General features: G+C 45.0%; 1 protein-coding gene and 1 long non-coding RNA gene across 4 annotated transcripts; one reads left to right on the forward strand and one right to left on the reverse strand.

Moving 5' to 3' along the window:
* Nucleotides 1-526: 526 nt before the first annotated feature.
* LOC148388065 (uncharacterized) lies at nt 527-3,971 on the forward strand. The gene is made up of 2 exons (XR_015862152.1): nt 527-724; nt 1,473-3,971. It is a non-coding gene; the product is annotated as an uncharacterized LOC148388065 (long non-coding RNA).
* lrrc40 (leucine rich repeat containing 40) lies at nt 1,361-9,746 on the reverse strand. 3 transcript variants are annotated; one of them, XM_088394357.1, is made up of 16 exons: nt 9,491-9,744; nt 8,158-8,339; nt 7,787-7,860; nt 7,571-7,700; nt 6,817-6,940; nt 6,587-6,726; nt 6,046-6,218; nt 5,883-5,973; nt 5,638-5,683; nt 5,452-5,554; nt 5,271-5,378; nt 5,102-5,209; nt 4,944-5,021; nt 4,691-4,876; nt 1,675-1,846; nt 1,361-1,606 (listed from the first exon to the last, which is right to left on the reverse strand). In XM_088394357.1, the coding sequence occupies exons 1-16, from the start codon at nt 9,633-9,635 to the stop codon at nt 1,454-1,456; spliced, it is 2,013 nt and encodes a 670-aa protein (XP_088250483.1). In that variant the 5' UTR covers nt 9,636-9,744; the 3' UTR covers nt 1,361-1,453. The 3 variants fall into 3 exon arrangements, with proteins under 3 accessions (XP_088250483.1, XP_088250481.1, XP_088250482.1); XM_088394355.1 differs by lacking the exons at nt 1,361-1,606; nt 1,675-1,846 and adding an exon at nt 4,223-4,577 and having other exon boundaries at nt 9,491-9,746; XM_088394356.1 differs by lacking the exons at nt 1,361-1,606; nt 1,675-1,846; nt 9,491-9,744 and adding exons at nt 4,223-4,577; nt 9,342-9,462.
* Between the last annotated feature and the right edge of the window lie 11,003 nt (nt 9,747-20,749).

The following is a 20,749-nucleotide window of genomic DNA, read 5'->3' on the forward strand; positions in this document are numbered from 1 at the left end:
GTATGTGTTGTATTATAGAAAGAAATGTGTTAATTAACCGAGCCAATTATATAATAATAATAATAATAATAATAATAATAATAATAATAATAATAATAATATTTGGGGGGGGGGCTAGTTGTATTGTTTGATGTGTACGGGTTGTTTCCACTGGATGTTGTGTAAAAAAATTTAAAAAATAATAAAAAACGGATCAGTGTGTGTGTGTGGGGTGGGGACGATTCTTTGAACGATTCTTTGAAATAATCTTTTGAGTGAACTGATTCTAAAGATTCAGTTCACCTAAAACAACTGGAATGCACATAACTACCGTTCAATATGTGAACGGGAAATGCAATTCACGACTTGTTTGTGAAAGTGACGTTACGTCATTTTCTTCTTTGTTTTGTTTTACGTCGAGGTGGCACCAGCTGCAATGCACATTACCGACACTTACTGGTTGAAGTCATATGAACTGAAAATAAACTCGTTCACTGAAAAGATACATTCTTTTGAACGAATCGTTCACTCACGAGCCAACGCTATTTCAAGCTCAAATTTACAAAATGGCGGAGGCAGGCAACACACCGCTCAGCAAGTCGTCCCAGCTGAATCTGACGTTTGAATTTCGCATTTAAAAAAACATTGGACAATGAGCCGGATAGATCCAGGTGGTGTGCAATATAGGCGCAGCGGAGCTCAGTTATTGTAGAAATACCACAAACCTCCGAAGCAACTTGACAAGGTACTACACTATTACATTGACTTCCGGCAATAAGCCGCCCTGGGCAAAACAAAAGAAACTGAGGGACGTACTAACGTTATTATCCGAGTCTCCACGGGCCATAAAGATAACAGAGGCCATTGTAAATTTTGTTTGCAAAGATTTACGTCTATACATGGTGGAAAATGAAGGCTTCATGCGGCTCATTCAGGTGCTCGAGCCACAGTACGTTATGGTGCAACGTAAACATCTGACTGAAACTGTTATCCCCACGATGTATACATGTGTATACTGTCAAATTTACAATCGTAACAGGATTTGCCTTGAGAGGTAATTTTTACTTTCAGTTTTGTTATTTTACCTGTAATCAAGCGTTTGGTTCAATGCCTTTATGCAAATTGTTGTTAATGTGCAGTCACTTGCACTTTTAAGACTGACAAATCCTTTTTACAGTCAATGTGAATTTTCAAGTTTAATTCATGTTTGAACCTGAAACCTGACGAGAAAAATAAGTCGTGTATTTTTCAACAGGTGAGCTGTTTTCATTATTTAAGGGCAGGTTCAATTGATTCGACCCGAACCAAATCGCAATTAATCGATTCAGAACCTTCAGAATCGAAATCGAATTGATTTAGAAAATTGGCCATGACACTTAGCCCGAGTCACAATGTTTATTTCAATCAATTGATGAACAAAGAGCAAACCCAAATATTCATACAATTTACAATCTTAAGGGCGAGCGTCTTCTCCCTATTTCGTCTTGTCCCAGAATCGGCTGTACGCGTCCACCTTGAAGTCGTCCTCATAGTCGACCGCGGTCCGTTTCACTGTCTTCTTGACTTCACGCCTCTTCTGATGACTACGCCGCTGCTCCTCCGACAATGTGGAAAGATCGACCGGCATCTGGCAAAAACACAAACCAAGTGAAGACGCAGAGACAACAGAAGCGGCATACGGGCGCCGTCGCTTACCATGAGGATGCGTCTGGGTTCTTTGTATCGGATGTTGACGGTGGAGCCGTCTGGCCGCACCAGCATCGCCGGGTATGAGCGTTCGTATTTCTGTCGACCGCAGCGCACCACCGACGTCCTGTTGGAGTTGAGGCGAGCGGGTGGTGTGAGTGCGAGGGACCTCGCAGAACACCTAGGGAAAAAGTCACAATTACGACGACACGGCCGTTCAGAACCATTTGCACGGAATTTACAAAAATCCAATCAACATACTCAAGACATTGTAAAGTGAAATCAGCCGTTTGCTTCTCAGTCCATCTGCTAGTGTGTGTTTTGTGTGCGTATGTCAGTGCACGGTATTTACATTGTGTGCGCGCGAGCGCGTGTTGGCATCAGAGAGACTTCACGTGCCTTTATGCAGGCTGTTTTGCGTGCTTCAAACCCAGCGAAGAAATTATCAAATATTCAGGGATGAGAATGGCAAATGTGAAAAAGCACGGAAAAGTAGCGGGGAGGGGGGGGGTATATCTATCTATCTATCTATCTATCTATCTATCTATCTATCTATCTATCTATCTATCTATCTATCTATCTATCTATCTATCTATCTATCTATCTATCTATCTATCTCAGGGACGTGCGGTCAGGAGGCCACGCCTCCCCTGCCATCATGAAAATGTACCAGCTCAGTGGCCTAGTAGTAGAGTGTCCGCCCTGAGACTGGAAGGTTGTGGGTTCAAACCCCGGCCGGGTCATACCAAAGACTATAAAAATGGGACCCATTGCCTCCCTGCTTGGCACTCAGCATTAAGGGTTGGAATTGGGGGGTTAGATCACCAAATGATTCCCGAGCGCGGCACCGCTGCTGCTCACTGCTCCCCTCTCCCCCAGGGGATGGATTAAAATCACATGGGGATGGGTTAAATGCAGAGGACAAATTTCACCACACCCAGATGTGTGTGTGACGATGATCATTGGGACTTTAACTTTAAAAAGAATATTCAATTGTTTTTATTATAAAGTAATTTTCCTTTTAATTTCAATAGTTCTGTATCATTTTGAACCAAAATCGCTGAATTTTTAGAATTATTTGAAAACCGAAGACGATTCGCTCGGAGGAGCCAACTTCCTGCCTCGCCTCCTCTGAGGATTCCGTAATCACACGGCTGCCTATGTTGACAGGCTTTGCAGTTAGACTGAACTGCTCTCTGTCTTTATGTCTAAGTGTTCAATCGCTGTTTAAGTGTTCAAACACTGGCTATATTAACTAACTTCCATAGTTAAACTGATGTATATAATATCTAGTGTTTTTTTTTTGTCATCTGCCTGTAACGTCGTGTTTCTTTAGATGAACAGAACGGCTTTGAAAAGAGACCTTACGGAGGCTACGAAAAAAAGGTTCTCTAGCCTTATGGCAGGGGGTACTAGTGATCCCGGGATGCTTCATGCGCCTACCTGTAGAATAAGAGATCTCCAGTTCAAATTTACAGTGAATAACTGAGGAGCAGTCGTCCATTTATTTCGTTTTACATTCGTTTTTTGTCTTTTTTCCGTTTTTACATTTCTTTTTATAATGGAGGATTACATATCCAAACGATTTTCAACAATGGATTTTTGGTCGAAGCATGAGGCCATCAGTAAAGGAAGACGAACTCCAGAGTTAAAAGGTTTGATTCGGACAACGGGACTTGGGAGCATGTCTTTTCAAACGGAGTGGTACGCACGATCGAAAACAAGTTTTTGATTCATATGCCGACGAATATATATATTCGTATATATATATAGATATATTAAAAAAAATTCTCAACGGATTTACAAGATTCACGAACATACTTTCGACGGAAAAAAACACGGAAATGCGCGGAAAATTCTCACCCCTGAATATTACAATTTGAAATCAAGCCCTTTCCTCTTGCTGATTTTTAGGTGACCCTTGCTATCCAATCGTGAATATAACAAAATAAGAACAGAAACTCAAAATTATCTTACCAGATGAACACGCGACGTGTGTTGTTTATCCACGCCATGCTGACGGAAAGCTTCAAGGGCTTATTAGCATTGGGAAAGACGCTGCCTGAAGCTGCTCAACGTAGTACATCTACTCCAGTGTTAAGACTGGCAGCTCGAAGGCTGCGACTATTGATGACGTCATGCTACGGTAACCCAAATTGGACGCACTACACTAAATCCCAATGAAGTCGTCATGTTACGTGTTTTCGATGTGTGCGTCATTCAAATTGTAAGAGAATAACGGTACGACTGCAAAATCGATCAATGTAATGTAATATTGTGCATCAATAAATTAAGTCATAATGTGTCATTGTTTCACTAATTAGCGCTTGACATCGAGGCTTTAGGATAATTGGACATTTGTAATTCCGAAACTAACGGCACCGTAATAATGTTAATTTATGTTCATTTTTAATATAAAAAATAGAAAAAAGCAACTATATTTATGTTTTTTTCTTTCAATAAAAAAATCATAATAGTGAGAACACAGTGGCAATGTTAACTTATTTTTTCGATGTCTGTAATGTAATTTGATTCTGAGGATAACTTTCTTCATGTATACAGTCTGGGGTTACTTATTTATTGGACATATATCAATTCCAATAATTACATTTGACAAAAGAATATATCATTAGTGTGATATTATAAGGAATCAAAGGCATTGATCTCCCACCATTTAATCAAAATATTTACCATACAACACTGCCACTTAGATGCTGTTAGCCCATGTGTCTTTGACTCCCCATTGCATGCAGGCATTCAGGTAGCACAGGCCATATGCGCTTATAAACCCACAAAGTTTTGGTGCTCATGCAGGAATGCGACTGCGCAGGTACTCCAACACGGCGTCCGTTCCCTTGGTCATGATGGCGGCTCGCGGCGTCCGAAAAGGATTGCCCTCCAGACTGAGAGACCTGAACAATATAAACGCAGCACTTTTGAGAAACTACCAAGTGCCAAAGCCATCTTAAAAGAGTCGTTCAGAGTGAGCCTCGCATGTGACGAGCCAATGGTAAGAGTCAGCCACCTGAGTGTAGTGCACAGGCCCAGTTGAGGCGGCACGTTGAGCAGGTCGTTGTTGGACAAGTCCAGCGTGGACAGGCGCAGCAGGCCCAGCAAGCGGGCGGGGTCTATGCTCGCCACCTGGTTGTTGGCCAGCAGGATGGTCTCCAGCGACGGCATGTCGTACAAAACCTCTGGGAAGGACTTGAACCTGCAGCACAATCCCGTTGGATGGCCGGCCGAACCTTCCCGCCTTGGCTTTGATGAGGTTTGCTTACTTGTTGAAGTTGAGGATGAGCGAGTGAAGTCTTGTCAAGTTCTTCAGCGCGGCCGGCAAATGCCTCAGGTGGTTGTTCCTGACGCACGGATGAACAAGAAGCGGATCAGAAAGCTGCAAAATGGAGCTGAAAATGGCAGCATGAAGGCAGACTTGTACCTAAGGTCCAGGTACAGCAGGTTGGCCAGAGAGCAGAGCGGCTCGCAGCAGCTCAGCCTGTTGAACGCTACATTGAGCTCCGTCAGCGACGCCTGTGTGTCAGCCAGCCTACGCAGAGTCGCTCGCTTTACCGACGCGTCAGACCCCAGGCGCGCCCTCCTCCGCTCACCTCGGTGGCACCTCGCTCAGCAGGTTCTTGCTGAAGTCGGCAGAGGTGACTGTGTGCTTGGCGGCGGCCAGGAACAGCTCACCCGGGATGCGATCAGCCTTCTTGTCACTGAGCGGGCGCACGAGAAGGTCACGGCTGCAGGTTCCAGAGGGCTGTCTGTCTCCCGACTTAGCTCACTCACCTGTACACCAGCGACTTGAGCGTTTTGATGTTATGCACGTTGACGTCGGCCTGGCTGGGCAGCGTCATGGCAGTCGGCACGTCGCCAGCGCTCTTGGGGTCCTCTGAAAAAGCACACAAGCAGGTCGGAACACCACGCGAGCTCGTGCAAATGCGTCAGCAGAATGCGGCGAAGGTGCAAGCGTACCTTTAATTCTTCCTCTGAGGTACTTAAGAAGCTCGTTGGTTCCTTTCTGTGGTCAAGGAAAAGTCCAGCGTCATTCGTTTGCTTGGCGCTCAGTGTTTGTTTGATACACTTTCCTTTCCACGTACGCTTCATCCAAATTTCAAAAGCCGGTCGGTACGTTGAGGCGTCGCCCTCAAACGTTGTCCAATTTTAGGCGGACAGACAAACAGCACGGAGGCAACAGGCAAGCTGCCGAGAGGACAAACCGTCAGCAGGTCTCTCCTGATCCCACGCAGAGGATTCCCCTCCAGCAGCAGAATCTTCAGCTCGGGCAGCAGGCCGAGTGCCACAGGAAGCCTGCCACACGCGTAGATGTCAGCAACGCCAGAGTCTGCGAAGCACAGCTGTACGGGCGGAGGCGGGACTCACATGCCGATGTTGTTGTTAGTGAGGTCGAGGCGCGTGAGTGTGCCCAGCGCCGCCAGCTGCTCAGGCAGTGCGCTGATTTTGTTGTCTCGCAGCTCCAGCACGGACAGGACGCCCAAGCCAGCTAGGTGCTCGCCGGACATGCCGGTGATCTGGTTGTTGCCCACGTAGAGCTCCTAGCAAGCAACAGATGGACGGTTCAAATGTGTCAAATTGTGCTTGGCAGCGCAGATGCTCACTCTTGAACCCTCGCTCTTCAGGACTGTCTAATAGTGTACATTTTTGACACACACAAGTGTGCCCAAATTGTGACTCAACAGGTTTTGGCTCAATGCCAGGGATTGGATGATTTGAAAATTTCATTTTTCAATTTCATATTGATCAAATATTTCACTTTTTTTTCCAAACCAAAAACAGAAATCTTAATATTTGTATTTTATTTTGTTTCAAATGTGTAGGCTATGTAATATGGAGATTCAAAACAAAGTCAAGTTTTGGGGTCTTACTTTAAAAACATTTAATTTTGTGGCTTTTCAAGTGTCACCTTGAGCATGGGGGCGTGAACCAGCGGGAGTTGGCAAAGCTTGTTGTGGCGCAGGTAGAGCTGCTCCAGGGCTGCCATCTGCGAAAGGCTGGCGGGAACGTCGCTCAGCAGGTTGTTGCTACAGTCCAGCAGCTTTACATCTGCAGGGGGAAGAAGCAAACACAATCAGTTCCAAAAATATGCTTTTCATGGTCCGGACGGCTCAGCCCCATCTTGAACGGGAGTCTTACTGGTGAGCAGTGACAGGCTGTCAGGCAGACGGCCGAGCTCGTTGCGACACAGGTGGAGCTTTTGCAGGCGGCAGAGGCGGCCTAGGCTTGACGGGAGCTCCGTCAGCCGGTTGTCGGACAGGTCCTGGCGCCCGGCACAAGTGATCAAGCCTCGCCCATTTGAAGCGTTGGCTAAGTTTTCTGCACAACTACAACAACCCACTGCAAAACGGCATCACCATTCGACGTGGGCATTTTGGTGCGACTTGAATAAAGAAAAGGAAAAAAAAAATCAAGAGCCTCCTTGAAGTGAATCTCCTCCAATCGAATCGCCTCTTGATATGCGGCTACTCGTTAGCCCCAAGGACACAAGTGACCCTGTTCTAAAAATAGCTTTGGCAGTGAGGCAACACTGATATTTAGTATGAAAAATTAAAAGAGAAAAAGACAGTAAATGTTCATGTATTTAAAACTGATGTGCCTGATTATGCTCAATAAGGGTACAATTATTTTAATTACCCAAATATTAAAAACAAAAGTCACTTTACGGCTGTAATTTGAACACTGATATTATGGCTTAAGATCATCCTGGTGTCAGAGTCGATCAAATACCAGCCTGTGCTTCATCACAATGAGGAACATTTCAAAATGGTTGGAAGTATTTGTCGACGTCATGAACGCGCATCTACGCCGAACGTTACGGACATCGTTGGCGTGCATCGATGAAGTCGTGTTTCTCGTGCACATTTTCGGCAAGCGGTTGGCGGGTAGCTACCAGCTCGGTCAGCGCCTCCAGTTGTCCCAGCTCCTCAGGCAGCGCGTCCAGCAGGTTCTGCTGCAGCGTCAGGCTCCGCAGGTTCTTCAGAGCATACACCTCCAATGGCAGTGACCTCAAACAGTTGAGACTACAGCAATGGCACAACACAGATCGCTTAACAAGCAGCGAAGCCCAACGACAAAAGGGTCCTACGCGGCCGGGCGCACAACTTACTCGAGTCGCAGCTGCTGAAGCTCCCGCAGTTCCCCCAAGGCGGCCGGCAGCATCTGCAGTTGGTTGTCGTGCAGCTATGACACAAACGACAAGCCTCGTTCACGTCATTCAGGCCGCTCGCATAGGGACCAAATACTTAAGCAACCGACACGCCGACAGACTTGCCGTACGTGTGGTACAATCGTGATGGTGAGAAAAGAAAATTCAAGTTGTCGTGTGAATGTCGACGGCCGCCGACGTTCAACTTGAGTCTTTTTCAATGACATGTTTGTAAATCAATTATTTTGCCATCAATAAGCAGGCAGGCAGGCAGGCGGTCCCAAAGTGGTAATGACGCAAAGAACGATGAGAGCGCTGTGCGGCCGGCGTACATCGAGCGTGGTGAGAGCAGGCAGCAGTCGGATGTCATCGGACAAGCTTGTGAGACGGTTGGAGGCCATCAGCAGCTTAGTGAGGTCCATTTGCTCCCACCAGCGCTCTGACGCGCCGAATGACACATTGTGATGGGCCTCGGCGGGTGTGTCCACATTCAGCCGGTATACGCTCGCCGGAACTGGTATGAGCAAAACATCAACGCACACAGACTTGATCAGCTTTCAAGACCATCGTCTTGCTATTCGAACACTAACACAAATATTATGACAGTCAAACGAACATTTTCCTTAAAAGTCGAACCATTTTCTCTGTTGCAAAGTTAAATACGAAGGACAATGTTACTGTACACCTGTTAAATGTTGTGCTAGTAATACAAAAAAGACGTTACTTTCTACAAACACACACACATATATACGTACACTAAAGGAATGTAAAGGAACATTTGGAGAAATACTACATTGTCCTAAAGGTTAGACACGTGATCGTTCATTTCTCTTGTTAGGAGACCCACTTCCATCGTCAATGACTCCTGTACCACTGTAACCGACATGTACACGAATGTAAAACAGGAAGTGGTATCGCCTGAAAACGGCCTTCAAAATAAATCACCCTACCTCAAATCAAAGCACAGCTGAATAACATAAATAACATGGAGAATTCTTAACACATACTGTAAATATGCTTTTAGAACAACTTATATTATAATTTTTTACAACAAGGTACATGTGTACATACTGTAAATATGTTTTTAGAACTCTTATTATTATAAAAATTTTTCTTTAACAAGGTACAACACTGTAAATATTTTTTGGGAACTCATTATTATTATTATTATTATAAGATTTTTTTATAAAAAGGTACAAGTGTACGCACTGCAATCGTGTGGGCACTCCTTGCCTTCAGCTGGTGTATGGGCAAGTTTTATTTTGACTTTTAAATTCTTTTTTTTGGAAAAAAAATCCGCGATGTAGTGAAACCGCGACAAACGAACCGTGATGTAACGAGGGATTAATGTGTGTGTGTGTGTGTGTGTGTACGTACACACATGCGTACATACATGCATACATACATGCGTACATACATACGCATACATAAGCATACATATACACATACGTGTGTGTGCGTGTGTGTATGTTGGCGTGTACATATGTATGTTTGTTTGGGAGTGTGCCTTACCGACCTTATCAAGAGCCGATTGGGTTTGAAATATTAAGGTTTGCTGCAAATTGATTATGATGTCGTTTCAGTAAGAAATAGAAAGGACACCCATTGAAAGTAGCACTGAAGACATGAAATCAGTTACAAAAGCGTCACGTAGGTTGAAAGCACCTTCGGTGAGACTCCGATTGGTCAGATTTAGCGTTCCGCTCTGCCGGGCCGCCTTGAGGAGTCCATACGGGACGCTGGGCTCACTTTCGGGCGTCCTGAAGCCTCGTACTGAATCCACCTGCTGCGCACCTCTCAAACGAGACATTTCTTCGCTTGTGTGGCACTGCTCTTAGAGTCAGCAAGCTTTCTTGTGCATTTGTTTACCTCCACGCTCGGACGCCGATCACTTCCGTCCGCCAACAGCGACTTAAATACGTCACTTCCTGTTGATGCAAAGCGTTAGTGATGTGCATTGCAGTTCTTTTCGGTGATCAAAAGATTCGTTCAAACGAATCTTTCAATGAATCCGACACACGTTATGCCGACATTGATGTTTTAATTTTGTATTTGTTGGCTTGTAGTTGATGGTGTTATTATACCGAATGTGTTTGAATAAAAGGTTGAAAAAAAAAACGTTATGCCGTTATTTGTTATTTTGGGGGGCACCAACTCATATAACAACGTAAAACACATATACATGTTGTCATGTAAAGCTGTTGACCAAATGTCAGATTTTTATATTTTAATAGGCGAATATAAAAACAAGGAATAAAACACTTGACAAGTTTTAACATAAATGTTTATTAAAATAATAATAATAATAATAATAATAATAATAATAATAATAATAATAATAATAATAATAATAATAATAATAATAAAAGTACATCTCAAACCAGCAGTCTAATATGAAACTGCAGTCGATGTATTGGATAACAACGTTTAGGCATATATATGCATACACGTTATTTAAAACCTACTATAGTGGAGCCTCGGTTTTCGAACACAATCGGTTCCAGAAGGCTGTTCGAGAAGTGAATCGTTCGAATTCCGAACCATGTTTTCCCATTACAAATAATGAAAAAAAAAATCAATCCGTTCCAAACAAACAAACAAACAAACAAAAAAGCCTTTTTTAAACATTTTTTCATTTGCGCATCTGTGTCCGATCGCGCAACTGCAGCGCACCGCCGAACGCCCAACCGTAGCGCGTCGCCGACCACACAACTGGACCGCGCTTATTGTGACAGAGCGGTCGCTAAAATTTAGAAAATATTTGGAATATCCTAATGGACTTTCCAAAATTTAAGTAGACCTCAGTGCGCAGGGAGCTTAATTTGGTCCGATCGCGCAACTGCAGCGCGCCGGGCGCTCACTGTCGCATTGCTTTTGGAGTGTCTTTGTGTTTTAGGGTGGCTTTACTGCTCCCACTTCCTTCCTTTGGAGGCATGATTAGAGTTGATGCAATCCTCAGCGTAACGAGAACGTAATAACGAAATGAGTGAGTTGGCATGCGGGTCATCTCGGCAGGTCCGACATCCGAAGCAAAAATATCTCGAAATTTTTGTTCGAATACCAATTTGTTCGAGAACCGGGACGTTCGAAAATCCAGGCTCTACTGTATAAGTAAATCGTAAATCTACATTCTGGCTTACATAGTTCACGCCAGGAGACGCAACTTATTCACTGACTGTATCGTTGATGCAGAGGAAGGCAGTTCACTCATTGACTCGTTCGCAAATGGGAAAGCCGGGATTCGTTCCCTCACTGATCCGTTCTCGCGGTGAACTGGAAATGCGAATCACTCAATGAGTGATTCACTCAGTGATTGATTCACTCAGTAAGTGATTCACTCAGTGAGTGATTCGTTCACTCACAAATTCGTTCGTTGGTGAACGGGAAATGCAATCACGACTCGTTCGTAAACGGGAAGTTACGTCATTTTCTTCTTCGTTTTGTTTTACGGCGAGGTGGCACCAGCTTCAATGGGCATTACTGACACCTATTGGTTGAAGTTATATGAAAGGAAAAAAAAGAACGAATCGCTTTTTCACTATCATTCACTGAAAAGATTTGTTCATTTTTAACGAATCGTTCACTCACGAGCGAACACTACAAAGCGTTACTTCTATTCAGGTTTGACTCTTGTTTTCAACACGAAAAGTGCGCATACATTGTTATTTTTGGAAGAGATCCTTGGTGTGTCCTTCAACTAAATGGAAACATTTTTGAATCTTAAGTTTTGTGTTGCTTTTTCGAATTTGTGCTTTGATCTGTTTTATGTTCATTCCACAAAAGAAATTTTGAATTTGTGCTTTGATTGGTTGTATATGTTACAAAAGAAAACTTGAATGTTTATATTCTACTATGCTTCTGCTAAAGAAAGTTTACAAAAAAAAAAAAGCATCTGTTCAGGTTCAGGAATCGCTGATGGTGTAGGGGCACACAAGATGGTCAAGTGACCATCTTGTGTGTGCCGACACCTTGAGTTTGATTCCCGCATATGACCGTGTCAATGTGTGTGACCAAATAAATAAGTCAAAGTCACTCAGCTTTATTGTCAATTTCTCCACATGCCAAAGACACACAAAGAAACCGAAATTTCGTTCCCCGCTATCCCACGGTGACAAGACATGGCCCACAATAGATAATCAAGTAAACAAGTAAACAACAGCGTGCTGAATAAATAATGAATAAATAACACAACAAATAAATAAATAAGAGGAGCAAAAAGGAGCAAGTGAGCGTACAGCAGACATTCCAGAAAATAGCGCAACAGTGCCGCACGCTACGCAGAAGGCGGTAGCGAGTTCAGGGTCCTAACAGCATGGAGAAAGAAGCTGTTGGCGAGTCTGGTGTTGCGGGAGCGCAGACTCCTGTACCTCTTCCCAGAGGGCAGAAGGTCAAACAAAGAGTGAGCTGGGTGACTCACATCACTCGCAATCGTGATCGCCTTGCGGGCGAGATGGGAGGTGTAAATGTTCTTCAGGGAGGGGAGCGAAGCACCAAAAATCTTACCAGCCTATTCACTATGCGCTGCAGGGCCTTCAAGTTCTGTTCAGTGCAGCTACCACCCCAGACAGCGATGCAACTGGTGAGGACGCTCTCAATGGTGCCACGGTAGAATGTAGTCATGACGGTCGGAGGAGCACTTGCTCGCCTGAGTTTCCGCAGGAAGTACAGGCGGCGCTGAGCTTTCTTCGCCAGTGACGCGGTGTTTGCGGACCAGGAGAGGTCCTCACTGATGTGCACCCCCAGGAACTTGGTGCAGCTCACCCTCTCCACCACAGCACCGTCGATGATCAGCGGCAGGTGTTTTGTGTGACCCTCCCGGAAGTCAACAACGATTTCCTTGGTCTTGTTTACGTTCAGCAGGAGGTTGTTGTCCCTGCACCACGTGGTCAGAAGGTCAACTTCCGACCTGTACCGAGTCTCGTCGCCCTGCGTGATGAGACCCACCAGAGTCGTGTCGTCAGCAAACGTCACTATGCGGTTGTCGCTGTAAGTCGCAGTGCAGTCATGCGTCAGCAGGGTGAAGAGCAATGGACTGAGCACGCAGCCCTGGGGGGCCCCCGTGCTCAGCGTGATGCTGGCGGATATTTTGTCGCCAACACGGATCACCTGAGGCCTCTGACAGAGGAAGTCCAGTAGCCAGTTGCAGAGGGAGGTACTGAGGCCCAGCTCGTCGAGTTTGCAGATGAGTAACTGCGGCACAATGGTGTTGAAGGCAGAGCTGAAGTCCACAAACAGCAATCTCATGTATGAGTCCTTTCTCTCCAGGTGGGTGAGGGGCGAGTGGAGGGCAGAGCAGATGGCATCCTCAGAGGACCGTTTGGCACGGTACGCAAACTGGAAAGGGTCAATGGTGGGGGGGAGAACGGATTTGATGTGCTCCATGACAAGCCGCTCAAAGCACTTCATGATGATGGGCGTCAGTGCCACGGGGCGGTAGTCATTGAAGCAGGACGGTGCAGGTTTCTTCGGCACAGGAACGATGGTGGCCGCCTTGAAACACGAGGGGACGATGGCCTGCTGCAGGGAAACGTTAAAGATGTGCGTGAAGACACCCGATAGCTCCCCAGCGCAGTCCTTCAGCGCTTGACCCGGGATGTTGTCAGGGCCCGCCACCTTACGGGTGTCAATAGCGGTAAGCGCCCTCCTCACTCCATCGGCAGAGAGGCGCAGGGGCTGCTCGTGTGGGGGGGGGGAGTGGTCTTCAGCGGGCAAGTGCTGTTCTGGGCGTTGAAGCGAGCAAAGAAGCGGTTAAGATCGTTCAGCAGACAGACGTCGCCCTCACAGCTCCTCGGCGCGGGCTTGTAGTCCGTAATGGTCTGAATGCCCTGCCAAAGGCTACGTGCGTCCTTGCTGTCCTTGAAGTGGGTGGAGACCTTGCACGAGAACGCCTTTTTGCTTCTTTGATGCCCCGGGACAGGCCGACCCTCGCTGTCCTCAAGCCAGCCTCATCCCCCGCTCTGAAAGCCTTGTCCCTGGGCCTCAGCAGTCTGAGGACACCCCCTGTCAGCCACAGCTTCCAGTTCGCGCGAGTGACGACGGATTTTGAGCAAGTCACATCATCGATGCACTTCGCGATGTAAGAGGAAACAGAGTCAGTATACTCCTCTATGTCCGTCCGATCGTTGTAGGTGGCCGCCTGGTTAAACAAGTCCCAGTCAGTGGTGTCGAAGCAGTCACGAAGTGCATCGGAGGGACCCTCAGGCCACACCCGAACCCGCCTCCGAACCAGCCTGGATGCCTTTACCAATTGTCTGTATGCGGGCAAAAGCAAAACGGTGAGATGGCCAGAAAGCCCAAGATGGGGGAGGGGGGTGGCTTTGAAAGCTCCCTTATGCGCAGAGTAGACTAGGTCCAGGAAGCTGTCTCCACGTGTCGGAAAAGTAACGTGCTGGTGAAGCCTCGGGAAAACAGACTTCAGGTTGGCATGATTAAAGTCTCCACCGAAGATGGTGAAACCGTCAGGGTGCGCTGTCTGTTGTTCACTGACAGCCTGGTACAGTTCACCAAGCGCCGCGATCCTGTCGCCTTCGATGTTGGAAGGCGGGATGTATACCGCGACTAGCAGAATCGTGGTAAATTCCCTCGGCAGGTAAAAAGGACGGCACTTGATGATCACAAACTCAGCAAGTGGCGAGCAGTGCTTACATACCACCACAGAGTCCCGGCACCATTCTTCTCGGATGTAGACGCATATTCCACCTCCTCGCGACTTTCATCCTCGTACAATGGCACGGTCAGCCCGATAGCACGCTAGCCGCTCCAGATGCACGGCAGAGTCCGGAATGTTGTCAGTCAACCAAGTCTCGGTGAACACGAGCACACAGCAGTTCCGCACCGTCCGGTTCGTAGACCTCAGCAGGCGAACGTAATCCATTTTGTTGTCCAGCGATCGAACATTCGCCAGAAGAATGGAAGGCACCGCCGGGCGAGCTGGGTTGGCCGCCAGCCTGGCCCGGACGCCTCCGCGCTTGCCTCTCTTTTGGCGGTATTCATGTCTTAAAGTTTAAGACAAGAATACCGTGTTTAAGACTTGAACACTCATTTTAAGGCCACCACCGGGCACAAAAGCACATCGCTTCTGTTAGGGTTTACAGATTATCTTGATCGTATGATTATGTCGAAATGTAGACTAGAATTACTAACTTTGTTTAAACCTTTTACCTTTCCATTCAGTTGTTGAAACTTTCCAAATGGTGTTGAAACATTCTTGCTTAGTTAGTCATCTAAAATGCTCCACCAGTTCCTGTTTCCACGACCTTGTAAAACAATGAGCTGGGACCCTCCGCACTGATTAACCAGTTGCTGAGGTGACCACCAAACATGTTCAATGTCACCCCCACCCTACTTGTTCTCAATAAATATGCTCTTGCAAGAGACCAAAGGAAGACTTTGTTCGAACATTGCTGTACCTACAGTAATGAGCAAATTCTCCACTTGCAAGTGCTTAAAGGGCATACTGTGTCCCGTGGGGTTCTTGCAAAATAAGTTGGAGTGAGCACCACTCTAACATTTTTTGGTGCCGTGACCTTTGGGTCTCTCATCTGGCCGATGGAGGAAGACGTGCTGCGTTGTCGACAAGCCAGCGTCCATTAGGAGGACCTGGAAAAGAAAGACCTGGGAAGAAAATTCTTCGCTGGGCCAGCATCTTAGGTCTGGCTCCGTCTGACAGTGCAACGAACCAGGGGACAAGTAAGTTAAAGCCCGAAAGTTGTGTGATTGTGTTGTTGTGAAACGCGTAAAAGGTAAACGTGCACAGGGAAAAGTACAAGTAAATAGGCAGGACAGAAGATCTTAAGTCTGGTGGAAGGAGGGGGTGTTGTAGAGTCCCCCTCCGGATGAAGTGGCTCTTCTGGAGCAGTGGTTCTCAAACTGTTTTATATATTTTTGTAAAATCTCACGTACCTCCTAGAGTACCTCCGTGTACCCTCATTTGACAACCACTGTTCTAAAGAGTACTACTTCGCGTTGGCAGGGCTGGGTAACAAGGCTGTTGTCTCTAGTTCCTAGGGAAGGAAGGGGTGTTGTAGAGTTCCCTCTCCAGATGAAGCAGCTCTTTTTTTTAAAAGAGGACTTCGCGTAGGCAGGGATAAGAAACTTGTGTGGTTGAGAGTGTGACTGGTAGGATAGATTGACTAAAAACAGTTCTAGCATTGATCCACGGCAATAACACAGGCTAGTAGTTTGTTGAAAGGTCAATTTAAACCTGCATTGAGGATCCTCAAAGAAAAAAACATTTTTGAAAAAAAAAATTGTATAAATCTAAAATACCAAATTAAGATGTGAAATAAAAACGGTAAATCTCTAGCTCGTGAAGGAGATGAGAAGTACATGGCGAGTAGATTTCTTAATTGTATGCGATAAATGCGGAAGTGGAAGAAAAAGTATGTAGTACAAAGAAAGTTGAAAGTTGAAATGTGGAACGTAGTGGTAGAACGTTTGGAGGAGAGTGTGGCTAGGAAGCCAAAGGGATTGAGAAAGGAAAGAAAAGAGAGAGAAGTGAAATGTACTAGAGTGTGGTTGAAAGCTTCACAAAGAGATGAGAACAAATTCAAGAGGCAAAACATAGAAAGATGAAAACTGATGAGGTCCCAAGTGTTTGTCAGACCAGAACACAATAAGGCCCCAGTGCGCAGGTGCAAGGCCGCAGCTCAAGCCGCGGCTCAAGCAAAGGGGCAAGAGGCGCTTCCGCTCCTATGCAAATCATGTATTCAAATTTAAAGGATCTGAAGCCTCCCCCATAAGACACCAAAACATGTCATTGTCAGATTATTAGAATTTTTTTAGATTGTTAGAGTTCCTGTCCATACAAGAAGTATGGCAATGCTATTTGTATGCCCAATGACAAATGACCAGAGATCAAATTGTGTGCACACTAAAGTTAAAATTCGCAAATCAAGTGGTAAAGAAATGCAAATTGCTTCTACAAGATAAATAGAAAATTAGAATGTGCTGTCCTTGCGTGCGTGGGAGGGACCAGCTCATGATCGACTGCAGGAAATGGCCAGCCTGTGACGAATCATTGGTGCTGGGACCTACCTTTCGTGCGCGAGAGCTGTGCATGTGTGTGCATATGTGTTAGAATGATGAAATTGGCTAAACTTTTAGTGCAAAGAAATTGCTAGACTTTGGTCTATCCAAATTGTACCGAAAAACAGAAGCAATTTTGAAATATAAAAATGAGCGGAAAAGAGAAAAATCTGTTTGCGGGCAGAAACTGATCCACACTAGTGCATGTTAGTGTCGAGCCCTCATGAGAAATTTGAAAGAAAAATGACAGAACATGCTTTCAGGAATTGGAAGAAGCAAAATTGTGAATTTAAGACATTGCAATGTTACATTTAATAAGAATAATTGATTGGTTGTGTTATAAGATTATACCAACTTCTATATGTGAGCTAAATCTGAGAGATTGAGTTCTTTAGATTTAAAAACAAAGAAAAAAATCGGATTAATTCGCCAGCAGTTTTTTTGTGTTGAGTTTTTTTTGGATTGGTGGATTGTTCTATCAGGAACCTTGAGTTGAAAATGGTATATGAATGTTGTGTGGAGTGCTTGGATAAATTGGGACCAATGTGATCTAAAGACTCATTTTTGGAGACTGTGTGTGAGATGCAAATGAGAAGTGATGAATGATTGCCTGAATGAAAGGAAAATACAGGTTGAATGGTTGAAGTTGTTGGAGAACCAGTAACACATGCAGGAGATGTGTGAACTGGGAAATTAAGAAGCGTTTTGGAAAGAAAGTCAAATTAAATGATGATAGAATCATATTTAGTAAAGAACACATCTCCCAAAAAAGTTTGACAAAGTGTGAGGCATGGGTGTTGCCAAGCCTCAGAAGGAGTGAGTGAGTAGGACAGATAGTGAAAGATAGTAATAATACAACACTTTACGACATATGGATTCTCTAGTACATTTGGCGTCATACCATTAAGTTAAAATTTTCTCAAGCTTTATAAACTTTTGCTTGAAGCAATCGGAAGATGATTTAAAAGTGACTACATAAGCTATGAGGAAGTTGTGTGGGTGTTAAGGGCACGCGCTTATGCGCTTCCCAGGCTAATCAACACTTGTTTGAATGAAAAGGAGGAGGGGGAATTGGCTGGGCTTCCTGAAAAACTGTGGACAAAGTGCCCATCTGATGTAGACTTGGTACAAATCCAACCAAGATCAGAGAATCTCCTTTAAAACATGAGGCAATAAATGGGATAGCCCCTGTCAGAAATGGTCTTTGGTTAGGAGGAATCATTAGGAAGTGCTCAAACTCTTCCCGCCAACACTCCTATTTGCCCAGTTCAACAGGGCAATACAATTGACTACAAGAGTTGCAAAGAACAGATGAAGAACAGTCCTTGGCAGATAGCATGATCAGAGCACTCAAACTGAAAGATGTGTCAAATGCAAATTTACTGCCGTCTGATCTTTCTTCCCCACAGGTCAACAACTGCTCTAAGCCAGGAGACTGGGAGGACACAAACGTCATCAAAAAGGACAAACTGGGCTAGCCATGGTGGGAGGGGCCATTCCAAGACTTGCTGGCTACCCCCACTGCACTGAACATTGCTGGAAGGCCCAGCGAATTTTCACCTCAACCACTGGACGTTACAGAGAGTGCTGTACCCCATTTTCGGAGTGGGGGGAAGTCTGACTACAAAGGGGCCTTGTTGTTTAGGGCGGGGCGTCTCAATGTTGGTGAAGAATAAGATCCCCACTCTGACTAGGCAATGGAAAATATTGTGACTGTTGAAGGACGATAGATGCCACAAGTGGCCTAAACAAAAAGGCTACCTGGAATGGACTACACGTGTTTCATCCAAGAAAATGAAACCCACGAATGCATTAACGACTGCTCTCCAGGAGGAAACTGGATGGGAGTTTTGGACATCACCGCTGAGTGTCAGGATAAGAGAGCCGTTTCGAGTGGTGAGGGCTCTCCCACCGACATGGCTGCACCATCAAACGGGACCTGCTTCATTCAGAATGGCTCGTGGCTTTGTGGTCACAAGAGTTGTCCGATGCTGCCCGCCAACTGGACAGGAGTGTGTGCACCAGTGTGGGTGACAGACCACACCTACAGGATACAACATCATCAGCTGACGACAGCACACAACTCTTCTGGACGTCGACGCAGGGCTGTTGCAACCTTTGACCCTCATGACCCTGTCTGGGATGCGAATGTTCCAGACGACCATAAAGTATGGTCCGTCGGAGACAAAGTTGTTCATGCACTTTTTCCTTGGATCGGAGTTGGAAAACAAGCACTCTACATCGAGACACTGAACTATCGTTTCCAATCTTTTGTGAATCTCTCGCTGCAGGTCAATGATGAACAAAACAGAGAGATTAAGGCTATTAGGCTAATGGTCTTGTAAAACAGGATGGATCTGGACTTGATGACTGCAGCACAAGGTGGCGTGTGCCACATTATTGGGACATCCTGTTGCACATACATACCAGGAGAAAATGACACACACATCAATGACGCCATGAATTCAATGAAGAACTTACAGCGGGCCATGTCAAAAGACAAAGTCCCACATCAATGGGATTTCTTTTCATGGCTATTCTCTGGCTACTGGGGGTAACTGCTGTTGAAATTTGTGACTCCTGTGCTTGTTGTGCTGGTGTTGTTGTGCTTATTTGCGACCTGTGTTGTCCCGTGTTTGAAGTCAGCTGTATCAAGATCTTCATCTTCTACCATAGCACAGGTGCAAATACAACACATCAGACATGTCAAACTGCGGAAAGATGATTGTGATGATGCTGTTTAGCCGTACATATTTTACAGAAACGTAATGATTTGACCATCGAAAATGCTTCGCAAGTGATGGATACAATGATGTACTGTTTCTGTGTTTTTATTTTTATTTTTTATTGATAGCATTCTGGTCGTGTAAGGCAGAGGGACCGTGTGAGACTTTTCCTGCATTAAAACATCTTGCCGCAGGTTTTTCACTCACACACAAAATTTGGACTGGACGAATGAGGAAAAACCTCATCTTCACTGGAAATGATTGCTGTTATTGTTTGTTGCTTTTATCATGTATCACCCTTCACGATCCCCAACCCGTCCCCTATCATCTCTGTTTTTTATTGATCTTTTTTATTATTATTTTTGCTATTCTTATTTTTTCATGATATTTTCTTACTTATGTTTGATTGATCGGGGTTGGCATAATCATATGATAAACAGGAGGGATATGTTAGGGTTTACAGATTATCTTGATCGTATGATTATGTTGAAATGGAGACTAGAATTATTAACTTTGTTTAAACCTTTTACCTTTCCTTGACTCTGAAAAGTTTAACCATTCAGTTGTTGAAACTTTCCAAATGGTGTTGAAACATTCTTGCTTAGTTAGTCATCTAAAATGCTCCACTAGTTCCTGTTTCCACGACCTTGTAAAACAATGAGCTGGGACCCTCCTCTTGCAAGAGACCAAAGGCAGACTTTGTTCGAACATTGCTGTACCTACAGTAACGAGCAAATTCTCCACTTGCAAGTGCTTAAAGGGCATACTGTCTCCCGAGTGGTTCTTGAAAAATACGTTGGAGTGAGGACCACTCTAACAGCTTCCATTTGGGTTTCTTCACAACAAATACATTTGACTGGTGAGTAGCGTTCACGGTGCAAAATCACATTTTTCATCATGGGTGATCAATTTTCTATTAACTCGTCCAGCCACTGCAACAACCGCAGCTGCAATAAAGTGCTGTACATAATTACAACTTATGACCATTCAAAAATAATGCAAACAAAATAAAAACAGTTTTAACTGAAAAAGCAATACAATAAAAATGATGCAAGTATGTTTTCCACCTTTCACAGTGTCAGGTCTTATCTTAAGTAACAGTCAGAAGTTTCTGTTTTGCTCACAAACCATCAACTCGCGAAAAGACAGGGGTTGCCTTTCGGGCTGTCCG

Source organism: Syngnathus floridae, chromosome 13 (genome assembly GCF_059516105.1).
Source record: "Syngnathus floridae isolate MCC-2025c chromosome 13, RoL_Sflo_1.0, whole genome shotgun sequence".
NCBI lineage: Eukaryota > Metazoa > Chordata > Actinopteri > Syngnathiformes > Syngnathidae > Syngnathus > Syngnathus floridae.

Bases quoted from the DNA above. Each gene is read 5' to 3' on its own strand.
- lrrc40 (XM_088394357.1), bottom strand. From the start codon at position 9,635: ATGTCTCGTTTGAGAGGTGCGCAGCAGGTGGATTCAGTACGAGGCTTC. The intron at 8,340-9,490 runs GTGCTTTCAACC...TGCTCATACCAG, and splicing joins CAATCGGAGTCTCACCGAAG to TTCCGGCGAGCGTATACCGG. The intron at 5,379-5,451 runs GTGAGTGAGCTA...GCGCCCGCTCAG, and splicing joins CTCAAGTCGCTGGTGTACAG to TGACAAGAAGGCTGATCGCA.